This window comes from Ctenopharyngodon idella, chromosome 15 (assembly GCF_019924925.1).
Source record: "Ctenopharyngodon idella isolate HZGC_01 chromosome 15, HZGC01, whole genome shotgun sequence".
Lineage (NCBI taxonomy): Eukaryota > Metazoa > Chordata > Actinopteri > Cypriniformes > Xenocyprididae > Ctenopharyngodon > Ctenopharyngodon idella.
In genome coordinates this window covers 8,625,636-8,651,457 of record NC_067234.1, presented here as the reverse complement: position 1 = coordinate 8,651,457, position 25,822 = coordinate 8,625,636, and the positions used below count along the sequence as shown (strand labels likewise).

Below are 25,822 nucleotides of genomic sequence, written 5' to 3'. Positions count from 1 at the left end.
AAAGTTAAACGACCAACAGACTGATGAGCCACCAGCCTAATATTGCATAGGACCCCCTCGTGCTGCCAGAACAGCTCTGACGCATCGTGGCATGGACTTCACAAGACCTCTGAACGTGCCCTGTAGTATGTGGCATCTGGTAGTAGCAGCAAGTTGCGAGGTGGAGCCTCCATGGATCCCAGAGATGCTTAGTCACTTGACTTGACATTTGATATTCAACAGTGCTTTGATCTGCCTGCATTGACACTATTCTTTAAGAGCTGCTGTGCAGCCAAACAATGTACCAGTTATCAATGTAAAGCTGCTTTGACACAATCTACATTGTAAAAAGCGCTATATAAATAAAGGTGACTTGACTTGACTTGACTCAGTCAGATTGAGATCTGGGGAATTTGGAGGCCAAGGCAAAACCTTTGTCATGAACTCTTTGTCATGTTCTTCAAACCATTTCTGAACAATTTTTGCAGTGTGGCAGGGTGCATTATCCTGCTGAAAGAGGCCACTGCCAACTTCTTCCCATAGTTCCTCCTGCTGCCATCTCTTCCCCAGGTAAACCATGCACATCCACCGGCCATCCACCTGATTCATCAGACCAGGCAACCTTCTTCCTTTGGTCCATGGTCCAGTTCTGATGATCGGGTGCCTGTTGTAGGTGCTTTCGGTGGTGGATGGGGTCATCATGGACACTCTGACCGGTCTGTGGCTACGCAGCCCAATACATAACAAACTGTGATACTCTGTGTGTTCTGACACCTTTCTATCATGGGCAGAATTACATTTTTCAGCAATTTGAGATACAGTAGCTCTTCTGTGTGATCGCACCAGACAGGTTAGCCTTCGCTCCTCACGCGCATTAATTTCTACTTCACTGTAAAATGTAATAAGCTGACTTTACTTAGAAAAAGTGAGGAAACCGATTGCCTTAAAATTTCCAAATAAAGTAGTGTATTAATTTTAAGTTGTCATAACTTAATTCAGTTGAGTAAAGAAAACTTGTTGGTCAAGTTCTGTTCTGTCTCAAAATCATTAGTTGGGTTAACTTATTACTAGTGTTCACATTACTGGGAAAATCTTAGGAAACCGTTTGCCTTAAAATTTTCAAGTAAGCTGAACTTAATTGTATCAAGTTGATCTTACTTAAACCATTTAAGTTTTGTCAACTTAATTTTATTTGTGATCTGAGGAAGTGTATTCCCAGAGTGCATTGCGGCATAAATAAAGTAATTGCTTTGTTTTACTGTTTGTGGCTTTATTTTACAATTTTTTTTTTTTTTTTTTTTTTTTTTTTTGCTGTCTTGTGTCAGTATTACTCCAACAATGACAGCAAATAAACTGTAATGTTCTTATTAATTAATTAAAAAAAAAAAAAAAAAAAAAAAAAAAAAAACTTGACTGTTACCATTGTTGTGTTTTGCATGCTGAATGTTGATGTCTGTGCGTTACTTGAGCAAGGTTGACTGCAAGGCACTGGCTCAACAAGAGAGGAATCAACCCCTTAAAAGTTTGATGTTTCACAATAGTATGGTGTTTATGATATATATGTTAGTGATATAATCTATAAACAAAAATTCTACATGAAGTCTATATTAGTTATTGGTTTAGTGCCAAAAAATATCACTTTTTAAAAGTGATCTATTTAACATGTCACAAATAACTGTAATTTCCCATTTAGAAATCAATTGGAATCAACTGGAAGAGAGATAAAATAATATAAATGAAGTTCCAAGTGCACACCCAAAGGAAACGTTAATCACTAAAATGGTGAGAAGAAATTTTAGGAAATCAACATGAATTTATGGTCAACTTACGTGACATTCTCCCAAAAGTTTTAGTTGTATTGATAATTTAACATTCAAGATCACTTTGAGAAAATGAGTGAATGCAACTAAAGAAAGATAACTGCAGAAGTGGAGGAAATAAGTGAAAAGTCTATTAAGAATTGCCCCGCCTTAAAAACTTTTTGCCCTGCCTGAATTGTTTTTTTGTTTTTTTTGTTTTTTTTTGCTTGACGAAATGGTCCTGAAACCAGTCCATTAATTTTAACTTGGGTTTTCTGAGTAACAAAGCATAGCATGCAAACAGTACAGATTACTAAATTGTTTTAAGTAAGTTCAACAAATTCTTGGACATTAAGTACATTTTACTAAAAAAGTTTAGTTAGAACAACAGTTAGGTTTTACAGTGTTGGGCACCAGTGACCCTGATGCTGGTTCACTGGTTGTTCTTGCACCACTTTTGATAGATACAGACCATATCGGGAACAATCCAATTGACTTGCCATTTTGGAAATGTTCTGACCCAGTTCAAACAAACTGCTCATATAAAAAAACATTTAGCTTATGCTCATGTACTGTTTGAGACAGATTTCTATCATTTAAATTCAAAATGATAAACACAAAGATTAAATAAAGTATATAGATTTTACAGAATTATTATTAATACACTTTGACATAAAGACAATAGACACTCTTCTGTGTTTGCAGAGTGGATCATTCAATGCAACATTTAACCTGATTGTCATCTTTAAGAATCTACTATATATGCTTGATGAATAAAATGCTACTGCCCACAGACATGGTTTTAAAGCTATTATTATTTTAAAGCTATCCATTTTTCTTTCTTTCTTTTTTATTTCTTTTGCTTTTTCTTTTTTTGCAGTAACACCTGTCAAACTGCTACAAGCAAGAGTGAGGGTGTATTGAACATTGCGTGTTTCTATATGCAGATGAACTTTTACTTTACATTAGTGATATCATGTTGTTGTCCCGAGATTGTTATTATAAGGTTAGTTTGGAAGTTTGTCAAGATGTAAAATAAATCTCCAAAAAAAAAAAAAAAAAAAGAGAGAGAGAGAGAGAGAGAGAGAGAGAGAGAATGGTTTGGATTTGGAGAGGTGGCGAGGTCTTCATTTTACTTTGGCTGGAAGAATACATTCAGTGATGATGGCAGTACTTCCCAAGTTTCTTTGTTGCAATCCTTACCAGTCTTGTTTCCTTCAATCAATCCATGTATATCCTCCTTTACCTGAGAAAACAAGACATCCTTAATCTTGTTCAATGCATTCTGTCTCAAAGAATGATTAATGATCACCATTTGATGGCGATTTCACTTTTCACTTTGGTGCTCCTAGCATGGCGGTCAAAAATGACAGATTTTTAATTTATTTTTATTTAAATGAAATGAATATATTATTTTTTAATTCGATGATGTTTTTATATAATATTTTGTATTTTTATGTGATTTTATGGTACAAAATTATATTTATGCAGTAGTTCAATCCATTCATTCACTTTTTGAGCAAAGACCTGAAAATGAAATTTTCAACTTAAACTTTCTATGATTTTGAATGCTTTGCAGTCGCACAAAGCATTCAAATTTTTTTTTTTAGGAATAAAGCTATACATTAAACAAACATCTATACGTGGACCAATGGAACAACCCCTGCTAATATTGGCAGCTAATGTACACTAATACAACATAACTTTGCCCAGTACAAGAGCACATTAGCACAGTCATGTCATCACATTTGTTCACAGAATGAGCCAAGCATATCAGAAAAACAAAGGAGATAACAAATCACAACACATTAGTCATTCATTGAGACAGATTGCATTGAACAGGATTAAGGACATCTTGTTTTCCTTAAGTTTTTTCTCTTTTTAAAAAATACACATGGCAGATTATTGCTGAATAAAAAGGAAAACAAATTTAAAAAAATGTAAAAAATAAATAAAGTGTACTTTTAAAAAGTTTATTGTTATGAAAAATGTACAAAAAAAACAAAAAAACAATTTTCAATTTTTATATGAAATACATATTTTCTAAAGCATGCTTTACTCTAAAACTGTGAGAAAACCCTAGCTATAAATCTAAACAAGTTGTGTTCCAATTTTTTTTTATATTTCAAAAAATGAGCTTTCAGTAAGAATTTGTTTGGGCGCAGTACCAAATGTTTCCACAAGATAAAATTCACTTCCCTTTTGTTTCCAATGCGCTCATTTTTGACTGCAAACAGTACATGTTTGACTATTTTTTTCAGGACCATTTAACCTTTTCGAATCATGTCAATGATTTTGTGTGTTTACATAAAAGTGCCAAAACCTTTACCAAGTTTTGTGCCATTCCGATGAAGAAAATAATTCTAAAAACCTGATTTGTAAAATTTTTCAGTCAAAAATGGCAGAAGAGCACCAGAGGGTTTTGAAGAAACTGCTAGTGTTCTAATGCTTTACACAACAGATTTTCTTTTTAACTTTTACTGAAGCCTGATGTGCAAATTCATTTCTCAATAAATATTCTGAAGACAGTGCTTTACATAATAAAAAAAATTTAATTGTACAAATCTGTCACATTGAAAAATATATATATACAAAACTAAAAACTGCATTAACACACTTATAGAAGAGTACTCAACAATGAACTGTGCCAAAGCACCAAGGACAATAAATATAACAATGAAGATTGTTCTAAATATAAAATATAAAAGATTAGCAGAGTCCACACCACAATTATAAAGATTACAGCACAGAGAAATTATATTGCTGGAATCACTTTCACAACAATTTCCAGTTGACGAACAATAAAAATAGCCAATCAGAATCCATCCTGCTTTAAAGAGCTTGAGCATTTAAAGTGACAGATGACAAATCTGCAGCGTGTCCTTATAATAAACAGAACAATAATGTGCACTGATGTGAACGCTTATATAGTTATCTTTATGTTTATCATTCTTGGTGTGAAAAGGCATCACAATGGCACAAGTTTGAGCACTACAGATTCTTCATATGATACGGAGCATTATTGAATTGAACAATGTCAGTTTTTGAAATCTTAAGCACCATCTTGAGTATTTCACTACAGTCTACTGAAACATATTTTCATGCCCACATATTGCAGTTCAGGTAAATGTTTCTTTCTACGTAATGTTATTATTTCATAATATTATTATGTTAAATGCCATTCAAATCAACAAGATCATGGCCAGCATGATGTCATTGTATTGATTCTCTCATCACTTACATTTATAATTTGACAGCAACAAACATGTACCATGTAAATTAATAGTACCATTTAAATAAACAAATTTTAAACAAAATCATATGACTGTAAGTATAAATAGTCATAGTATACAATTAAGTCTCACAAAAACTTTCAAAAACAAATTTCACCAAAGTCAATAGAACAAAACAAAAAAATCATATTTTGCATGAGGAAATTAAATTTTACGAACAATAAGATAACAATCATAGCACATTCCATTACCACTACAAAAATATCTCATTCTTATTACTGTAATGCAAAAATAAGGATTCTGAAATTGTAAAATATTAATACATCATCATGATAGTATTTATGTTTCATTATTTTTATTTAGAGAGTTCAGTGATGATCACCTTTGACAATAATGGGAATTAAAAATGAAATAACAGGTAAAACATCTGAATGCATTACATTTATGACAAGTTTGAAAAGGTAATGTGCTTGATTGTCACAAAAATGTCACACAAAAAAGTTCTAAAAAGTTAATTATCTTCATACAAAATATTACTTCTTTTTATTTTTTGAGTTTGGGGAGAAATGTGTTTTTGTGAGATTCAGCCAACCCTTACTGAAAAACCACATTAATTTCCCATGTTTTCCATGAGATCACATGGATTTCACAAGAGAACTGTTCCAAGACCACATTTCCCATGTGCAAAGGATGTGTTCCACATGTGACCATGTGTTTCTGCACATGTGAAATTCATGTGGTTTTTTATAAGCAGGTCTTTTTTTAAACATAGTTGTCTAACATGGTTAGAGAGTGTTTTTGGCATTCATTGGCTGGATCGTAAGTCATGAGCGTCTGATATGGTCTGAGGTGCTGAAGGCGGCGCAGTAGGATCATTTGCTCAGTTTAAGCCAGTCTCTCCAGGGTGACAGGTTCTGCTCAGGGCTGATCTCTGATATAACCGAGGGGGAAGAAGAGGGCCGTCTGGACTTACGCAGGAAAGAAAGACGACCCATCGATCTCTTCTGAGGCAGTTGCTGCTGTTCTGTCTGCTGTTGGCTCCTCAGCTGTTGATTGATGATAATCTGAATATCATCCTGAGGGGTACACATCAATAGACCAAAACATTATAAATTGTAACATTTTAAAAATCTAATTATGAATGAAAGTGTATTTATTCTTTTGCACATTATTATTTATATTTGTGTCTATGTTCTAGTTGATAGCAGTTCATTTAATCTCAAAAGCAGTTCCATGCCACATTAAACAGCTGCATGCTTCAAGAGTGTACAGCAGGGGGTGACAGAGTCCAACCCTTGAACAGCACAAAACAAGTGCAGGTCATTACAAACTTCAGAGCCCCGCACATGAAATGTGCACAGAAAATACATCTTGTGGCCATGAATTAAGATTTTATTCCCTCGTTTTAGTTAAATTGTGGCCACAAATTAAGATTTTGTTTCCTTGCTTTACTAAATTGTGGCTATGTAATATTTTGTTCCTTTGTTTCGGTTAAATCAAAACAAGGAAACGAATTAGTACAATGTTGCCACAGTTTAGTAAAACAAGGGAACAAATTCTTAATTTGTGGCCACAAAGTATATATTTTTGTCCGTATGTAGCAAACCACGCCACTGCAGAGGCATCCATAAAATCATCAAATACGCTGATGACTTGGTTTTAATCTCTTGCCAAACAGACACAAATAGTTTAAATTATTTTGAGTATATTGAAAGTCTTGTAAAGTGGTTTGAAAACAGTCATCTACAACTGAACATTGAGAAGACAAAGGAACTATGTTGTGGGAATAAAATGTGTGTTCCATGTGTTTTATTATGTGATATGTGAATGTATTGTCTGTTAAGATGTATCTTCTATGCCAGTGTCAAAGATGAATTTCTGTTCAGGAAATCTATACAGACAATAAAGTTAAACTAAATTAAACTAAACTAAACTAATGGACAATATTCGCCTCATAAACCTGACAAGCAGGAAACTAATCCTAACTACTGAAAATCACTAAGTGAGGACAGAGACTGACTTTGTAAGTTAACTGTTGTAATCAGACAACAGTTTTCTACCTGCCAGGCCTCCAGTTCCTGTGACAGCTCAAGTTTACGCTGAATGGCTTCCAGGAGTTGATTGTTTAAACACATCATATCTTGCTTAGTCCTCAGAAGCTCTGCTTCCATCGCTGTCTTCCTGCATGAGAGGAAACCAACACTTTCTTAAAAACTTTTTTATTTATATTATGTATATTTACTTTCTCATAAACATTTAAGTGCCAAGTAAATGTTCAATATTTACTTTGCGATGGCATCATCACGGTCCTTTATTGCCTGCTGAACTACTTCCTCGTCCATAAGCCGCAGCTTGAGTTTGGCGTTTTCTGCTATGAGACGCTCATTCTGAGAGAGGATGCCAACAAATTATGGTTAATATGTTAAATGATTTTGCAAGCTTAAACTCAATGATCAAAATGTTTTTAAAGGCATGAGAAACATTTTAAATATTTTTATTCGACTTGTTACAGCGAGTTGTTTAGAAACAGACAAGCATTCTTAAACTCTCGTTCCACATCCATAAGACCTTTTTTCATCTTCGGAAATGAAGAGATTTTTGATGAAATCCGAGTTTTTTTTTTATCCCCCATAGAAAGCAACGTAATTATCACATTCAAGATCCAGAAAAGTAGTAAAAACATTGTTAAAATAGTCAGTGTGACTACAATGGTTTAAACTTAATGTTATGAAGCAATGAGAATACTTTTTATGCACAAAAACAAAACAAAAATAACAACTTTATTCAACAATATCTTCTTTTCTGTGTCATTCTCCTACGCTGTTTACATTCAGCGCTTCCAGGTTCTAAGTACGAACGCCAGCTCAGTATTGGCCGACGCTGTACACGTGAGCAGCACGACACATGTGTGTGATGCTGATGCAGGAGCTGGCCAATAATAATGAGTCGCTGTTCTGATGAAGAACCTGGACATTGCTTATTTTGCTTTCTATGGAGGATAAAAAAAAACTCTTGGATTTCATCAAAAATATCTTCATTTGTGTTCCGAATATGAACGAAGGACTTACGGGATTGGAACGACATGAGGGTGAGTACTTAATGACAGAAATTTCATTTTTGGGTGAACTAACCCTTTAAACTAAGATTGTGCCTCATTAAATATTGATGAGCTTTTAGTTGCAGAAACTTTAATACATTGTGTTTTTTTCAGCATCTGTTAAAAATGTTGATCAATGACAACAATCATAAACAGATACTTCAACCAATTTAAATTAGTAGTGTGGTTGTCAAGTTGCATATCTTGAAAACTGCTGACCCAGGACAGACATTAATCCCAGGGCAAAGTATGAAGAGTGTAAAACATAGAACAAGATAAGACAGGATTATGTTAATGGTGGGTTTAAAGGTGAAGCGTGTCATTTAGATGGGGTGAAAGTGTTTGAAAACTATTATTTATGTAAATGATAATTTTTGCCAGAAATGACACGTTTCACCTTTAGCCATGTAAAGTGTGAAAAGCACAAATGAGAGTCAGTGAGGACTAGTTTAACATATCTTGCCATGTAATATTCTTTTTTTTCTGAAAACAAATATATTGGAGACTCACAACAAATTCACCTATTGACTGCATTTGTTAAATATCTTAATTCAGCTGAGAATCCAAGTAAGAAAAGCAGTGAATCTTTGTACAAAAATTCCTCAGGCTTTGCCAGGCCCTCCAAACAATGGACCCTTTTTTAAGAAACTGACCCCAGGTCAGTGACAGTGGTATTGGGCTGTTATTGGTTGTGGCTGAAAGCTTGAATGCATGAATAAATGTTACCTGATCCTGTAGCTCCTGTATCCAGATGACATTCTCACAAGGATCGCTCACTGGTTCCACAATGGGCTTCCTCATCTCCTGCGGCACAAATGATAGAGGAGGGTTCAGCACTGCACGGTGGTTAGCCTGGGAGAATTTGTGAAGTGTTGTCTTTGTGAGGCCTTGATGGCAGGGTGTATCTCTACAGGATCAGTATCATGTAACGTACATAAACGGCCCTCTGTTCCATCTGTCCCTCTTTTTCTCTCTCTCCATTTCTACCTCTGGCTACATTTGTGGCTTCATTGATGCCCACTGAACACACCCCAATCTGGACAACAAAACTCTGACGCAATTCCCACTTCAATGCACATACCAACACTCAACCAATGTCAGCTGGCCCAAACTAACAATATAATGCATCAATAGCATAGTGGAAAGTTTTGCCCATTAATAAAATAGCACATTTCAGCAATTACTGATGCAAACTGACAATAAAAAATATATATTCTGATCCCCCCTCCATTTGTAATGGGCAAATCTAACAAAAACAGGTCCAGGTGACATTTGACCTCCAAATAATAAAAAAAAGAAAGAAAGAAAGAAATGTTTTGCATAAAGCAAATGGAGTCTGTTTTATATTACCATAACATTTCTAGCATTATTTTCATAAACTAGTTCATTTTCTGTCTATTTTCTGTAATGCATCTGAATATTTGAGTTTGAGTAATTCTCTTTATACTGATGCTAAATCAATTATTAAATAGATCAATAATAATAATAGATCAGTAATACATTTTTAGTAAAAAAAAAAAAAAAAAAAAAAACTGTAATAGAATACTATTCTATTCTAATCTATATTTATTCTTATCATCAAAGCATCTGATCACATTTTTGCTTGCTTTTCTTGCCATAACATACACAGTTAGAGCAACCAGAAAAAAACAAATGTTAAAAAGTTGAGTCAAACTGCCTAAGAACTTCTGAAGACATATGACAGAAATAAAGTCAAACTGGTTACTAATAAGTGAAGCTGGTAATGCTGTTTTTTTCGGAGTTGATTAATCAGATCTCGAGAGATGTAACGTCTTCTTTTATCTTCAACTGATTTCATTTAAGGCTGAGGCTGGAAGCTGTAGATTCTGCTCTTGTTGTTCCTCTTTCCTTCACTGATTTTGCTTTTCATGATCAGCTATCTTACTCAGTCATCACTCAATTAATCACTTATTTATCTCATTAACTCCAACACGTTTCAGTGTTACATTTAACACCCTGTAGTGTGCACACTGAGCAGTGTTCATTTCATCTGGGCTAACCCATGTGGGGCCTACATGGAAAACTGGCTGGGCCCCATTTAGATAGCCCAGGTGACACCCATTTGGACCCCACATTAGTGTGCTGGCTGGGAATTGTAGGGTCGTTAAAAACAAACATCCCCTCTGGACCACTTTTGCCCACTACTATATCCATGTGAATGTGAATTATTGTTACTGAAATGTGAGACAGTACGAGATGTCAAAATACTCCAGGGAAGACGATATGTTATATGCAGCACATCGCATGTCAGTTTCTGTTACGCTTGTGTCACTGTGTGTTCCATATGAAACAACTTTACCTGTAGTGTGTCACTCTGTGCTATCCATTGTGCTGCATGTTTCAATTGTCCCAGCATGCTCTGCAGGCTGTCATCTGAGTTCTGTTCAATCTCTGATCTGTAGGCTACAGGTCGAAGAAATTCCAGGATGTAGTGCACCTCCTGAGAGACCTGTTGGGCAAGGGTAGATAGATGCTCTGGTTGTGCCCAAATATCAAATTAATAGGCATAAATGTTACATATCTAGGTACATATCTTATGTGTATTAAGCATTGTTCTAAAAGCAGGTGAGCTGTCTTGCTGTCTACTGCCTACAAAAGAATCTTCCTTCTAATGCAGCATCTTGATCGAGAACCTCACAAGAGACTGGGGATTTCGAATGCTTTACATATAGGCAGCAACTGAAATGTGCTGAACCGATTCTTTTCCGGTGTGTGAGCAGCTTTAGAGGCAGACAATACAGACTACATGGAATAGTTTTTACCCTGTTGGACTAATTATGTGAAATAGTGACGGCAAAATCTAATTAAATGTAGCCAAAAGATGACCATAGAAATGGTGACCTGTTACACTATCCCTTGTACGTGTATTAATTTTAACCCAGCCCACGCAAAATTCACAATCAGGCATTATCAGGTTACAGTGAGTTCAGTGTATCACCTGTTCTTTGTCCAGGCTCCATTTTGCGGTGTCCAGATTGTTTTCAAGCTCAGACAGTAAAGATGTGTCGTTGTGACTTTTCTTCTGGAGGGCCACTTCCTCCTGGAGCTCCTCTACCTGAGACTGCAGCTCATGTGCCCAGGAACGAACCCCATCCACTTCTCGCCAGGCCTCTGCCAGCTGAGACAGAGAAAAAAATGTATTATTACTCTTGTAGGTTATGTACAAATGTGTGCACATTATTTTGAGAAAGAGCCAATATGTGACCCTGAATTCTGCATTTTTTTACATTTATGAGGGCATATATTTTTTTTCCTAAATGTATAAAACAAAATAAAACAAACATTTTGCCTCAAGCCCTGTTTGATTTCTGGTGCACACACAGACATCTTATACTAACACAATGGCAGAACATCAGCATTCGAGAATGTTTGTCATCTCTGGATCATGTGACTACACTTTTACCTATCATTTTGCCTAACAAGAACTGTACTGAAATTTTAAGACAGAAATCCTGAACCACCAGATTACAGTTCCACATAATCTAAAGGCCAACATTTTCCTGCCTTATTAGTTAGCATTAAGCATTCTGCTCAATTGAGCAACCAAACCTGTTGTATGTGTGTGTGACTCTGTTGTTCCTGTAAATCCAGGCGTTTGTGTAGTGAGGACACACTGTCTTTGAGTTCCTCATTCTCGTGACAAGTCATCTTCAAGCGCTGTTCAAGTGTTTGCTCCCGTTGCGTGAGCCGTGCTACCTGAACACACACACACACACACACACACACACACACACAATTACCACAACTTTCCCGCTACATTATTCTATCTACACTTTAAAGTCAGCAAATTCTATAATTGTTCACACTACAGATGCTGTCACTTTATCATGTGGAAAGCACTCTTTGAACGTCGCTCAGCCAATCAAATTTGAGGTCCAGAATGAACTGTTATATAATATTTAATAAACAAGCATGCATGGAAAGCTGCAGAATCAGTGTTGGACTATTATTTGAGTATATTTTCATCATATATAACACCATACAGATATCTGAGTGTGCAAGTATGGAATTGTTTCTCACCTGTTCTCTAAGAGCATTGATGATTTCTTCATCCTGGGGTCTGGCATGCCCCCTTTCTCTCATTTCCTGTTTTAGTCTTTGAAGCTCGCTGGTCATGGTTCGCTCCACTTCCATACCCTAAAAATACACAACACAGCTCACTTATCAAAAACCACTGTGTGTCTGAACCGCAAAACTCTTTTTCAGCTTCCAAATACATGCAGTGTGTTCACAAATCGAATGGGCTGATATTCCAGAGAGTCACAATTAAGAAGAGAAAGCAACTATAACAAAAAGACGTGTTTTTCCACTAAGGAATGTGTCCCATTTTCATAATGAAAAGGAGTTAAGTTCGCTTGATAAGAGCTAAACAAAAGCCTGCACTGGGTGTTCGGAGGCCTGCGGTGACAAACCTGAATCAGCAGATAACTGGACAGCTGTCAGCGTTCATCACACACGCTCAGAACCAGATCAAAGAGCCACATGACAGATGCAGCTTGGCATCTTGGTCTTGGCAGTGGCATCATCATCATCCTAGATAGTCACTGTGAGTGTGTATGGGGGCAGGGAATGACCCCACGCTCAACAGCATATGGAGGGGTGGCAAGAGGTCCTGGTTCAATGAGACTCAACTACCAACCACCACAAGGTTAGTGGTCCCTTGAGCTAAAGGCTATTCAGGACGGGAGATAAAGCTAATGTGCTATTATGTTAACTAGTGCAAGTCTAGCCCCTGTAGCATTCAATAGCGATCCTGCCAGCTGATGTCCCAAGCCATGGCATTCTTGGCATATATATATTTTACATGTCACAAATGCTGTCAAAAGAGTGAATTTGCTTTAAGAACAAACAAACAAACAAAAAAAAAGAGTGAATTTGCTTCAAGAACAAACAAACAAAAAACAAAAAAACCTAAATGTTGCACACAACTCTGGAAGCAACTTTATATACATTGTTAAATTCTGTGCATGAATTTGGAGGCTTCCAACTTATAGGAGCAGTAAGCAATTTCTGGTAAAAACTGTTGATATTTGAAATCACCAAATACCCCTACCCTAAACGATCACACCCCTATCTTGATGCCTCCGTCCCCACATTCACGTACATGCTATGCAACACAAGCAACAACTATGGCTAAATCTGCTGCCGCCGAGGGTATGATGCAATCAATAAGTGAAAGCAATTTGTGTTACTATGATAATTCAGGCTGAATGACTAATTGGTATCTAGCTCCTCTACTCCTTTGATGGCAAAGTCATCCCAGCTTTCATGAACAGCTCCATAAAAAAACACAATAGTCCAAGTAACTAATATATTAGAAATGTGACTAGATTAAGGGGATATAGTGATCACTAAAAGGGGAACCAAAAGAAAAAACATATATTGCAAGCATGTTTTCTCACTTTTCAGACACAGTTTGGGAGTCGATGGTTAAAACGGGCAGTGGAAGAGGTTTAGACAATCCGGGCTTATAATAATAATGCAAATGAACAAACAGTGAAGATGACACAAAAGTATATTCAAGCAAAAGACTGCATATCTTCGTTCTGTGAAACACAGGTTGTGAAAACCAATGACACTCACGTATTGAGAAGAAATAAAGTAACCTCGGCGTCTGTTTCCAGGCCTTCCCGCTCCTTAAGGTCTCTCCAACAATGGAAAGCTTCTCCAATATTAATGCGGGTCCTAACTCTTGCCTGATTGTAACCCTTCTTTTTAAAGTTATATTCCCTTGGCCTTTTCCTCTTTTGTATTTTCTCTGCCATCTCCCTCGTTCTGCTAATGTCTGTCTTGTGCACTGAGCTCTCTCTCCTCCCCCATCATGACTGTACAGGTGCTGGTCATATAATTAGAATATCATCAAAAAGTTGATTTATTTCACTAATTCCATTCAAAAAGTGAAACTTGTATATTATATTCATTCATTACACACAGACTGATATATTTCAAATGTTTATTTCTTTTAATTTTGATGATTATAACTGACAACTAAGGAAAATCCCAAATTCAGTATCTCAGAAAATTAGAATATTGTGAAAAGGTTCAATATTGAAGACACCTGGTGCCACACTCTAATCAGCTAATTAACTCAAAACACCTGCAAAGGCCTTTTAATAGTCTCTGAGTCTAGTTCTGTAGGCTACACAATCATGGGGAAGACTGCTGACTTGACAGTTGTCCAAAAGACGACCATTGGCACCTTGCACAAGGAGGGCAAGACACAAAAGGTCATTGCAAAAGAGGCTGGCTGTTCACAGAGCTCTGTGTCCAAGCACATTAATAGAGAGGCGAAGGGAAGGAAAAGATGTGGTAGAAAAAAGTGTACAAGCAATAGGGATAACCGCACCCTGGAGAGGATTGTGAAACAAAACCCATTCAAAAATGTGGGGGAGATTCACAAAGAGTGGACTGCAGCTGGAGTCAGTGATTCAAGAACCACTACGCACAGACGTATGCAAGAAATGGGTTTCAGCTGTCCCATTCCTTGTGTCAAGCCACTCTTGAACAACAGACAGCGTCAGAAGCGTCTCGCCTGGGCTAAAGACAAAAAGGACTGGACTGCTGCTGAGTGGTCCAAAGTTATGTTCTCTGATGAAAGTAAATTTTGCATTTCCTTTGGAAATCAGGGTCCCAGAGTCTGGAGGAAGAAAGGAGAGGCACACAATCCACGTTGCTTGAGGTCCAGTGTAAAGTTTCCACAGTCAGTGATGGTTTGGGGTGCCATGTCATCTGCTGGTGTTGGTCCACTGTGTTTTCTGAGGTCCAAGGTCAATGCAGCCTTATACCAGGAAGTTTTAGAGCACTTTATGCTTCCTGCTGCTGACCAACTTTATGGAGATGCAGATTTCATTTTCCAACAGGACTTGGCACCTGCACACAGTGCCAAAGCTACCAGTACCTGGTTTAAGGACCATGGTATCCCTGTTCTTAATTGGCCAGCAAACTCGCCTGACCTTAACCCCATAGAAAATCTATGGGGTATTGTGAAGAGGAAGATGCGATATGCCAGACCCAACAATGCAGAAGAGCTGAAGGCCATTATCAGAGCAACCTGGGCTCTTATAACACCTGAGCAGTGCCACAGACTGATCGACTCCATGCCACGCTGCATTGCTGCAGTAATTCAGGCAAAAGGAGCCCCAACAAAGTATTGAGTGCTGTACATGCTCATACTTTTCATGTTTATACTTTTCAGTTGGCCAAGATTTCTAAAAATCCTTTCTTTGTATTGGTCTTAAGTAATATTCTAATTTTCTGAGATACTGAATTTGGGATTTTCCTTAGTTGTCAGTTATAATCATCAAAATTAAAAGAAATAAACATTTGAAATATATCAGTTTGTGTGTAATGAATGAATATAATATACAAGTTTCACTTTTTGAATGGAATTAGTGAAATAAATCAACTTTTTGATGATATTCTAATTATATGACCAGCACCTGTATATGCCCCTTACTGCTGATTGGCTACAAGTGTGTTTTGGTGCTCGGTCCGTTTCAACTTTTCAAGTGTTTTTTCAAAAATTGCTTACTGCACCTTTAAGACTTATTTATTAGAGAAGAATATTTGTTTCTTAACCTTGTCAGAACGTTGCACATAACCAATTTATTTCCATTGATGGTGTTTCTATGGTGGGATGCATCACTATTGCTGTTGCTCATATAGGTATTAAACTTGTGTAGCGAATCTGTACAGGTATTTAATTAATTTATGGGTGAAATATATGAATATAATAAATCATAAAGCTTTATGATTAATTATAATACATATACCGACCCGAGAGGGAATTATACATATATTGTGAATTAATTACAACGAATTATAATCAATTACATATATGATTAGTTCTGACTTGATAATAATTTAGAGAAACTAGTTTGTCCAGCAAACCGTTAGCTCTTCATAGCCGATTATAAAAGGAAGGTTTTTCTCTGGCCACGAGAAAGACTTCCTATTCTAGCATCAATGCGTAAAGCAAGGATACTGGATCGAAACGTTAAAGTGACCTGGGTTTGTTGCATGAGCAAAAAAAACAATCGAGCATGAATATAATGTATTTAATATATGAAACTACGGATACAGAGACTATACTACTAAACATACACAAACAATACACATATATAGAAAGCGAAAGTAAAGTCAAGAAAACAGAGGTGATCAAAGGAATGGCAACTTACTAACAGTTAAAACCTTTGAGAGCCAGCAAGGAAACTCAGCTTACACATCGAGCTTAAAACGCTTTGGAAAGAATGGTTCTATACTTGCATAGGTTCAGGTGCTGTGGTCGTTTCGTGTTTCTGCGGGAGTTTCGGTGCGTGCGGCTGAAGCGATTGGTCCTTTTCCGAGAAGGTGTTCTTCGGCGGGATTTTCAAACAAGGGTTTAACTTAAGAGTAAGATAACCGGAAAAGAAAGAAAACGAGTCCGTCTCCTAGGCGATGAAGAGTGAAGACTTAGGGCGACGGATGAAGAGGGTTTGACAAAGAAACTTGTTGCCAAAAGATGGTCGTCCCGAAGAGAGGGGGCGCGTGATGGAAGCGCGGTCGCCGAGACGTCCGGGAGAGACGGGTGTTAAATGGCGAAAGACAATCGAGAGACCATGAGAGATGCGTGTCGTTGTGTTTTAAGGACAACAGGCCAGAACGCCTCCTGGGATACATCAGCCAATGATGAGGGTGCGATTTTGGCGGGCAAACTCTTTCTTTGTCTCCATTTATGACCTAATTTGCATGGTTTACGAAGTGTCCGATCTGAGTACATTTTCTTCAAAGTACCATTAAAAATAGAAGAATGCATTTTACAGTCATGTGACATACATTTTCAATTAGAGCATAACGAAAGCTTTACAATGAGACCAAACTTGTCAGATGGCAAAGACATAAAAGGTGAGATACAGTTTATACTTGAGTTTTATCGTTTAGAAGAAAACTAATACAACTACAGTCGTAGCTAAGCTTATATACTAGGGATAAATACATGCACCTTTAAATACAGCGACGGGTACATATTGGCACAGTCATATTTGGAGGATAACTGTACATTCACAATCTCCATGCGTGTTTGTGAGTGTCTGTATGTGTGTGTGTATTGGGGTTGTGGCCAGTGTCTGTGACCATATGACCTTTAGTCCCACCAGGGTGACTCTTTGAAGTCTCTGGGGCTGGTGAGAATGTGTTCTGTTTTTCTTTACTGGGGTAACAAAGGTGCCAATGGGGCAATTGGTCCCGGACTTGCCGGAGCCGATTCGTGATTTACATGCACAGTTCAGGAGGCTAAAAGCATTCTGAAATGTCCAAACTTGATTGACTCTGCCGGATCTATCCAGACGCTACAATCCCCCTTTCGGCCAACGAAGTTCCTGTGCGGACTTCGTTGGACGGTAACAAGGTTCGATGGCACATGGATCCGGATGGTCAAGCAGCAGGTGTTTCCTACTGGTTCTCTGTCCATCTCGATGAGGCTGGGCATTTTCTTTGCCTTGAAACTTCCTCTCCTCTGTCTCCTTTTGAAGCCTTGAGGAAGGGCAGATAGGCACTTGTCCATGGACTCTTGCATCCCTTTGGTCCCTTCGGATAGGATGGAGGCCAGGCCCAGGGTGAGTGCGTACTTGATTGCTATGGAGAGGCAGAGGGCTGTGTCAGCAGCTCTCCAAGCCTGGGCTATAGGTGAGCTGGTCAGGACGGGCAGTCGGGAGAGTGCTTGGAGGGCTGTATCAACGAGAGTAATGTCAATTAGCTGGGACCCCCCTTTTCTCAATCATCAGTTCCAGTTCTGGATCTAAGGTGTGGTTGTGATTTCCGGAGGAGGATGAGATTTCCAGTTCTGACGGGTCCTCTTTGCTTGAGAGACGGTACACTGCCAGATTGTTGAGGTGAAGGATGGAACCCAGGGGTACCTGGATCCACATACTTTGATTGGGCAGGCTGACACGAGTGGCCGTGTCGTGCTGATTGTAGGTTAGGGCGTCGATGCGAGTGGGGGTGTGGACGAGCAGTCGAGCGCCCACAATCTTGGCTTGTGTTCCGATGACTGGGGTGTGAGGCTTGGCCTCGGCGGGGCAGCGTGTGTCGCTGATCACTGGCTGCAACCGGCAGATTCCTTCAGTGTGTTCTCTGAGGGAAGGCTTGTTAGAGCCGAAGCAGTGAATGTCTTTGGTCAAAATGCACCTGCTCAAATGGGGAGCCAGATACAGCTGTGGGTCGCTGTAGTGGTAGACTACCACATCTGAGGTATGTATCTTGGGGTGGATGTTACCTTGCCACCACCTGACATTGACCTTGTCTTTGGGTCTGTAGATGTTATCTGGTTCACCGATGGGTGGATTGAGAAGGACAGCCACCTCATTCTGCTCGGGGTTGGCGCGCAGTAGGATGGCAGCACCCAGAGAGTCAGCGAGGTGGGCTGGAACAGTCTTGGTGGGTCTGCCAGTAGCAAAGTCCAGCATAGTTTGTACAGGGTACTGAGGAATCCTATTTACAGCCACGCTCTCCATAGAGAAGCTAACTTCTCGCAGCAGGTCTGTTATCAGAGCTATGACCAGCTGACTTTGGGCAAAGTCATTTTGGAAGACTGTAAACAGTTGCTTCATTGAGTTCACCGTTTGGATCAGCAGGAAACTGTGAGTACAGAGAACCACCACAATACCTTCCCAGGATTTGCTGATGGTTTGCAGGGTTTGACGCTGCTTTGCAAGTTGTTTTCTCAGCTGTGGGCGGAGCTCGTCGAGGTGCTGGTGAGTGGAGTAGGCTGTAATGATGCTGGGGTCTCCTGGTTGGTACAGGTGCACCGGCAGCGTCACCTGCCGCGCCGTCATTAGTTCAGTGGGGGACACCCGAGTTGACTCCGGTGTGGTGTCCATGGTGGCTATGAACCCCAGAGGAAGTTTTACATTCCAGTCTTTCTGGTTGACTGACCATGAGAATGTGACTCCTCTGCGTTGCAGTGGGGTTCTGGGATTTGTGTTTGCAGTTTGGACTTGACAGCAAACCTGACATCCTCTGACATCCTCTGCCGCATCCTGCTGCATGCTGGGCCAGTACGCCACTTGTTTTAATGTCTCATTAGTGGTTCTGGTGCCATGGTGTCTGGCACATGGTGTGTCGTGGGCGTATATCAGTTCACCCCCCTTTTGGCCTTGTGGCATTACAAGCTTTGGCGCCGTGAGGTCGTCAAGGACGTGTTTTAGGATGTTTAGTCCCACACGCAGCATGTGGTTAATCCCATGCAGCCGTTTGTGGCTAGGGGTCGCCGTGGGACCAGATGCCGTGATCGGGAGGTTGGAGGGGTTTGAGTGGTGGTTTAAAATAGTTCGTAAGGAAGTGTTGGTAATTTTGGTTGTCAGTGGCAGTGGCCGTAAGGCGGGAAATGTTGCAGGAACAGAACGCTGGCTGCGGGTTGCTGCTGCCACACTAAGGGTGGGTGACTGGGGTGGGGGTGACCGTAGATTGTTATGCAGCGTGCCAGTCTTGGCACGGGCAGTAGTTTGGTCGTTTGCGCCTTTGCCACGCCCTGGTTGTTTTGAATGTCTGTTCACCTTTTCCCAGTAAACGATCATGTCATGTGTTTGGGTGATGTCATCACGTGTTTGGAACAGGTGTTGATGTTTCACCGACATGTTGTATTCAGTCCTGAAATTAGTTTGTTTCCAGCCTGGAAGATGGCATGTGAAACTAGGTCTGGCATTGCATGAGTCTGTGCAAATGAGGAGTTCTTTGATGTTATGGGCTGAGGCAACTTGAAGGGTTATGAGAGTAGCTGCTACTTCAACATACTGACGTGACTGGGGACCCCACCTGAAGTTCTGTGGTTGGCAGGGTTGTTTGTTTAACCATCGCACCCCTGCACCTGCCTGTAGGATGCCCTCATGGCTGTAGGAATGTCCATCGACGTAGGCCGTGGCACGCATACCTTGGCACGCATTCTCTTCGAAGTACTTGTGACAGGTTGGTTGTTGTTGTTGGGGTACTTCTACCTCAAATGTCAAAGCTGGTGCGTCATCGGAGCAGTTTTGGCAAGCAGCCAAGCCGTCACCCAGTGCAGACTTGTGGTTTTGGGCATATCGTGCCTCAACGTTGCGCCCCTGGAGGGCCATCAGCCACGTGGCGATGCGTGAGTTGGTGACTACGCCATCTCGGATGCGTTGGCTGTTGAGGAAGGTGACAGGTTGGTGGCAGGTCTCTATGATAACCTTTTGCGCTCCGATGTAGTTGGAGAATCTTTGGATGGCCCATACAGTACAGAGCAAAGCCTTTTCACAGTCTGAGTATTTACACTCTGGTGACAGCAGTGTCTTGCTGGCATATGCTACAACTCTTTTGTCTTGGTCATAGCGTTGGTAAAGGCCAGCACTCAGGCAGTCCTTGGAGAATCCAGCTTCCAAGTAGAACTCCTTCTGTGGATCCGGGTAAGCCAGACATGGAGCTGTACACAAATGTCGTTTCAGTTCGTTCATGGCATTTGTTTGGGTTGCTGTCCAAACAAATGGGCAGTCCTTTTTCAGCAGAGCAGTTAAAGGTCTTGCAATGTCTGAGTAGTTCTCTATGAACTGCCGTGAGTAGTTGCACACACCTAGAAAACTGCGTAGCCCTGAGACATTAGTGGGAGGCTTGATGTTTTGAATAGCTTGGATGCGGCTGGACTGCGGTTCAATGCCCTGGGAACCGATGAGTAGACCCACGTAATCGACCTTGGTCCGGCACCATTGTCCTTTGTGGAGGGCAATCTTGGCACCGGCAGTGGCTAGCTGGTTCAGAACATGGTCTATTTCTATCAGGTGGTCAGCCACAGTTGTGCTTTTCATGAGAACATCATCTACGTAGATAAGGTTCCCTCTCATTCTTGCATCCGGACATGCTTTGTTCAGGAAGATGTTGAATTCAGCTGGTGAGTTGGCATAGCCGAATGGGCACCGTGTGAAAGTGTACTGTCGGTTGCCGAAGGTGAAAGCCAGCTTGTGTTGATCATCTGGATGTACAGGTATAGTCCAGAATCCTGAGGCCACATCAAGCGTAGAGAAGATAGTGGCTCCTCTAATTCTGGGTAGTTCCTGCTCCAGCTGTGTCATGGGCCATCGTGACAGTGGCACTTGCTGGTTCAATTTCCTGTAGTCAATGGTGGGTCGCCACTTGCCATTTGGTTTGAGAACGGGCCAGATGGGGGCTGAGTAGGTGCTGTTGCATGGGCGGATGACACCTTTTTCTTCCATGGAACGAATAATCTCCTGCACTGGTTCATGTGAGGCGAGGGGAATTTTGTACTGTCTGACGAAGGTGGGAGGAGCACTTGGGTGTGTTGGAATGCGCACCGTGTGAAGGTTAGTGAGGCCACAGTCTAAAGAGTCTTTTGCAAATGACGCTTTGAATTTGTACAAGACCTGTCTGAGTTTTTGACGGTCTGCATCATTCTGTAGGGCATCTGCATCTTTCAGAATTTGTTGGACTTGAGACTCAAACCCTGGGAATGGCTCCTCCGTTGTGGTGTCATCTGTCAAGTTGGCTGTCAGAGGTGCAATGCTTTCATGCGTATCACAGGCAGGCTGGTTAGAGACTGTGTATACCGCAAGGTGTTGGTCCTCCATCAGCTCCGTTCTGCACACCTGTTCTGTGGGTACCGGCATGACGGAAGTGATGGAGATGGTCTTGAAGGGTGCTGTGAACACTGTGTTGTCTGAGCTCCCTTCTGGGATCATTGCAGCTGGTATTGACCCAATGACTGGTAACATGAGTTCAAAATCATGGAAGTCATGACTCACTAGCCATCCAAGCCGGTAGGCCTTGGGAATTCTGAGGTCGGTAGCCGTGCAGTTGTTGAATAAAATATGGACTACACGGGATGATACTTCAGTGAGGGGGGTGGCTTCCAGAGTGAGTCCAAGTTCCACGCCTTCGGGTGAAAGTTGGAAGAAAGCCAGCTTGTTGTTTAGGGTTTGACCACGTCTCATGTTGAGCCGAACAGCGACCCCTTTGGTGTAAGCGGGTACTACAACTTCCTGTTCGTTGACCAGGAAGCAGACCTCTGGAATGGTCTGGCCAGACATGAGGTTTTCAGTGTTGACGGGAACAACAGGGGACTGTAAAGTCATTGGAGCCCACACTACCCCATTAATAATGTCCACATGAGCTTTGAGGCGGATCAGGAGGTCTGCTCCAATGTGGACGTCATGCGTTAGGTCCCGAAGGACCAGGAAGTAATGGGTTAGAAGGCGGCCGTTCCATTTCAAGTTCAGAGCGCAGATGCCCTTGGCTGTTGTCATGGTTGACAGGCGACAGTCTAAAGGGAAACGTGTGCGCTTGTTGGCAAATGGGAGGTCCGGTGTGTTTTCAGTGAGAGCCTCGAACAGGGTGTGGCTGATCGCTGAGTTGTCTGCCCACAGTGCGAGAACAACGTCTGTCGTTGTTAAACCATTCAGCTGCAGGTCTGCTATGACCTTGGGGCAGAAGGAGTCAGAGTCTGTGGGGAGTTGCAGGGTGCAGAGTGGCGAACTTGAACTTTGCCCTGAGACGGGGTTCCCGCGGCTAGCTGCAAGATTTCCCGTGACCTCTGTGACCTGACAGTCTGGCTCAGGTGACCTGGGTGACTGGAAGGGCAACGGTTCTCGTACTTGAGCCCAAATTTTCAGCTGTCTGAAGTCCAATAAGGGCTCAAAGCGATCTAGCAAGTCTTTGCCAATGAGCAAGGGAAACGTGTCCATTGGTGAAATGTATACGGGGTGTACCAAGCTCATTGGCCCGATGGTTAGATGAATGGGAGCTATTTGTTCAAGTTGGACCTCATTTTGGCTGTACGACTGCACATTTAGCTCACATCTTTGTGGTTTGAGAGTTCGATTTTGTCTCTTGGCTTTATCTCTGAGTATTTCCAAGAGGTTAGTTGACATCAAAGTGAGATCTGCTCCGGTGTCTACGAGCGCTTCAATTCTCACATCATTTTCCACAGTGATGGCTATGTACAGCTTTCGGGCCACCCCCTTTTCGATAAGGTTCCCCAGGAGTCTTGGTACCGGGGCTTGGGTGCTGACCGGTAAGCAAGTGGGGCTGGGGTCATGTGGTTCGTTAGGGAGGCAGACAACCAGAACAGCACTTTCTGGTAACTTGGAGTCTTGGTCATCGGTGTGATGATGTGAGTTGGTTGGCTCTGGATGTGCAGTTGTCAGCTGAGGTGGCTGGGTGACGCGGTCACTTAGTGATGCGTTAACTGATTCTGTGGTTAGTGGCTGGTCAGCAGTGATTTGGGTGTGAGGTTCTGTCGGAGGTTTGTCAGGGCAGACGGTGGGGGTAGGTTTCCGTCCTAGTCATAAGGAGTCTGGCTTGTCTTTCTTGTCTTCCTTGCGGTGCTTTTCCTGAATCAGCTCTTTTAGGGCCTTCAGGATCTCTGCAGACTCAGACATAGCTGCACTGTTCTGCTCCTGTGAACGCTCGGACTTGGGCTTGTTCGGTGCACGTCGAGAGGCATTCTGTCTTTGGCGGTCGGGGCTTGAAGTTCTGGCCGATGAAGATCTGCCATTTCTGGGTCGCCGGCTGGCCTCCCATGTGGCACTGCCCTTTGGGTTGCTGGGTAACCGGGACTTGTCCCAGACTCTTTCAGAACGCCCAGTCTGGTGCTTGGGACGGACACCCTCGTAGTGAGGCTGCCCTCTGTTGGCCGGGAACTGTCTTGACTCTCTGTTAAACGGTCTGTCACTGTGGTGCGTGTGTGCGCCCTCTAGGGTCAGTTCTGGACAGTGATCAGAGACCGGGTAAATGGTTGGATTTTTAACAGTCTTTTCAGATGCAGCCTTTTGCTTAGAATAAGCCTTGTGGGCTAAATCTCGCAGCTGTTGAGTGGACATACTCCGTGGGCAGGCCAAGACTCCCAGATGATGACTCACCGCAGGATGCAGATTTCGGAGAAACAAAGTCTTAAAGTTGAAATCTTCCTCCATTCCTGGCTCGTTACGTGCTCCGAAGTAGGCCCTTCGTATTCTGTTGTAGTACGCTTGTGGGGTTTCCAGTCGGCCCTGTTTAAGGTCCATGGCTGCGAGGAGCCCTTGGTCCGATTCAGGGTCAGAAAACTCTTTGATCAGAGCCTGTCGCAGCTGCTGGTAGTCTGATTTGACAGCTTCTGGCTGCCGATCTAGAAAGCTGCGCACATCACGGCTAGACGTGATTCGGAGTAGGTACAACCTGTCCCATGCATTCACGTTGGCCACATTTTGCAGCAGAAAGTCAATGTCCTGCAAATACGCGTGTACGTCAACGCCCCCTGCTGGGTTTGGGGTGAAAGTGGGGATATTCTTTGCTAGCTTGTCCAGATCTTTGGGAGCCATGCCGTGGCTAGTGGCACGGGTTTTCTGGAGAGGCTCCCACCCTTTTACTGTTGAAAAAGGTTCTTGGCCGCTCGCGGGTGGCATCTTGGGCAGTGGACTTTCAACCCCCTTTTGAACTAGGGATTGTTGACTGGGCCTACTGGCCAGGAGAAACTCCGTGGAGTGTGCTTCCCCTCCCAAGTCACCTTGCAGTCTATAAGAATGTTTCAGTTCTCTGTGAACAGTGTCCAATTCATCTCTTAAATAGTCTCTTTGTTGTTTCAAAGCAAGGATCTCACTTCGGGCCTGTTTAAGATGATTTTCGCAGGCCCGGGCCTTAGCGTCCCTTTCTTTCAGTTCGATCTCTGCTCTTGCTAGGAGAGTTTCACCTTGTTGGAGTTTTCCAGTTAGTTCCTCCCTGGATTCCTTTTCCAACTGCTCTTTACGCTCCGCCTCCAAGTGGAGCTCTGCAAGGGCTTTTTGGAGTCTCTCTACCTCCTCTTGCAGCTCGGGGTCGGATTCATCCGCTGTCCCACGCTGGTCCTGGGTCTCGAGGAGTAGATGATCGAGGTGATGTTGAGTCTGGGCCTGATTTCTTCTGGCCTCCCCGGCCTGAAGCTTGAGCGCCGCTGCTTCCTGCTCCAGGAGAGCGTTGCTCCTTTCGCTAAGCCTCACCTGGGCAATGAGGTTGTGGGCAAGGCCGCCAATGAGCTTGGCCCATTCTTTGTGGTTGTAGCTCTGCGTCGGATCGTGGGCCATTAGTCGATTTAGGTCCCCGTCCAACTGCTCACGGCTCAGGTGCTGGAGGTCACCGGCGGCGTTGGGCAGGAATGCATTGGTCATGACGCCCAACCAGGTCTCGAGATGATCCCAGTGGGTGTCAGGGCTGGATGCTCGCGACATAGTGGCTTTACTGTTGACGAGAGAAAGACAGCACAAAAGAACCAATGCAAGCTCGCGCAGGACTGGCGCGTTACGTAATACGTAATTAGCTAAACTTTGTGTGTGATTCCAGTTAACTGGTGCAGACAGTTAGTGGAATATAGGCCAGACACTTATTGTCGATGGCCAGGAACGACCACGTGGGTTAATTTGTGTCGGCGAGTGCTGGATTTAAATAAAGATCTTGACAGGCGGAGGCTCTATGAGTCTACTAATGACTTTGGCTGCTCGGCCGTCTATCTATTATTCAGCTTCCGTGATGGCTCTCACAGGCTCTGCCTTTACGTGAAATAAAAGAGACAAACAGTAGAAAAACAGAACAGAACAGGATGGCTGCAATTTATGAGAAATAGAACAGTAAACAAATAGGAAGGAATGAAAATAGAATAGCAATAAAATACCACAAGAAGGGCTAGAGGGGAGAAGTGAAACTTCAGCTTATTACCACAGTAAGGGTTTATGACGGGGCCT

At 41.7% G+C, this 25,822-nt stretch overlaps 1 protein-coding gene across 1 annotated transcript in view; it reads right to left on the bottom strand.

The window, feature by feature from the left end:
* Positions 1–3,730: 3,730 nt before the first annotated feature.
* Positions 3,731–25,822, bottom strand: part of si:ch211-235m3.5 (BICD family-like cargo adapter 1) — a 31,733-nt gene continuing 9,641 nt past the window's right edge. The window contains exons 3-10 of the mRNA XM_051862129.1: positions 12,150–12,266; positions 11,679–11,825; positions 11,068–11,247; positions 10,429–10,578; positions 8,835–8,912; positions 7,298–7,398; positions 7,072–7,192; positions 3,731–6,087 (exon numbers count right to left, since the gene is read on the bottom strand). Of these exons, the coding sequence (XP_051718089.1) occupies positions 5,884–6,087; positions 7,072–7,192; positions 7,298–7,398; positions 8,835–8,912; positions 10,429–10,578; positions 11,068–11,247; positions 11,679–11,825; positions 12,150–12,266 (1,098 nt within the window). The 3' untranslated portion in view covers positions 3,731–5,883. The remainder of the gene's footprint in view (positions 6,088–7,071; positions 7,193–7,297; positions 7,399–8,834; positions 8,913–10,428; positions 10,579–11,067; positions 11,248–11,678; positions 11,826–12,149; positions 12,267–25,822) is intronic.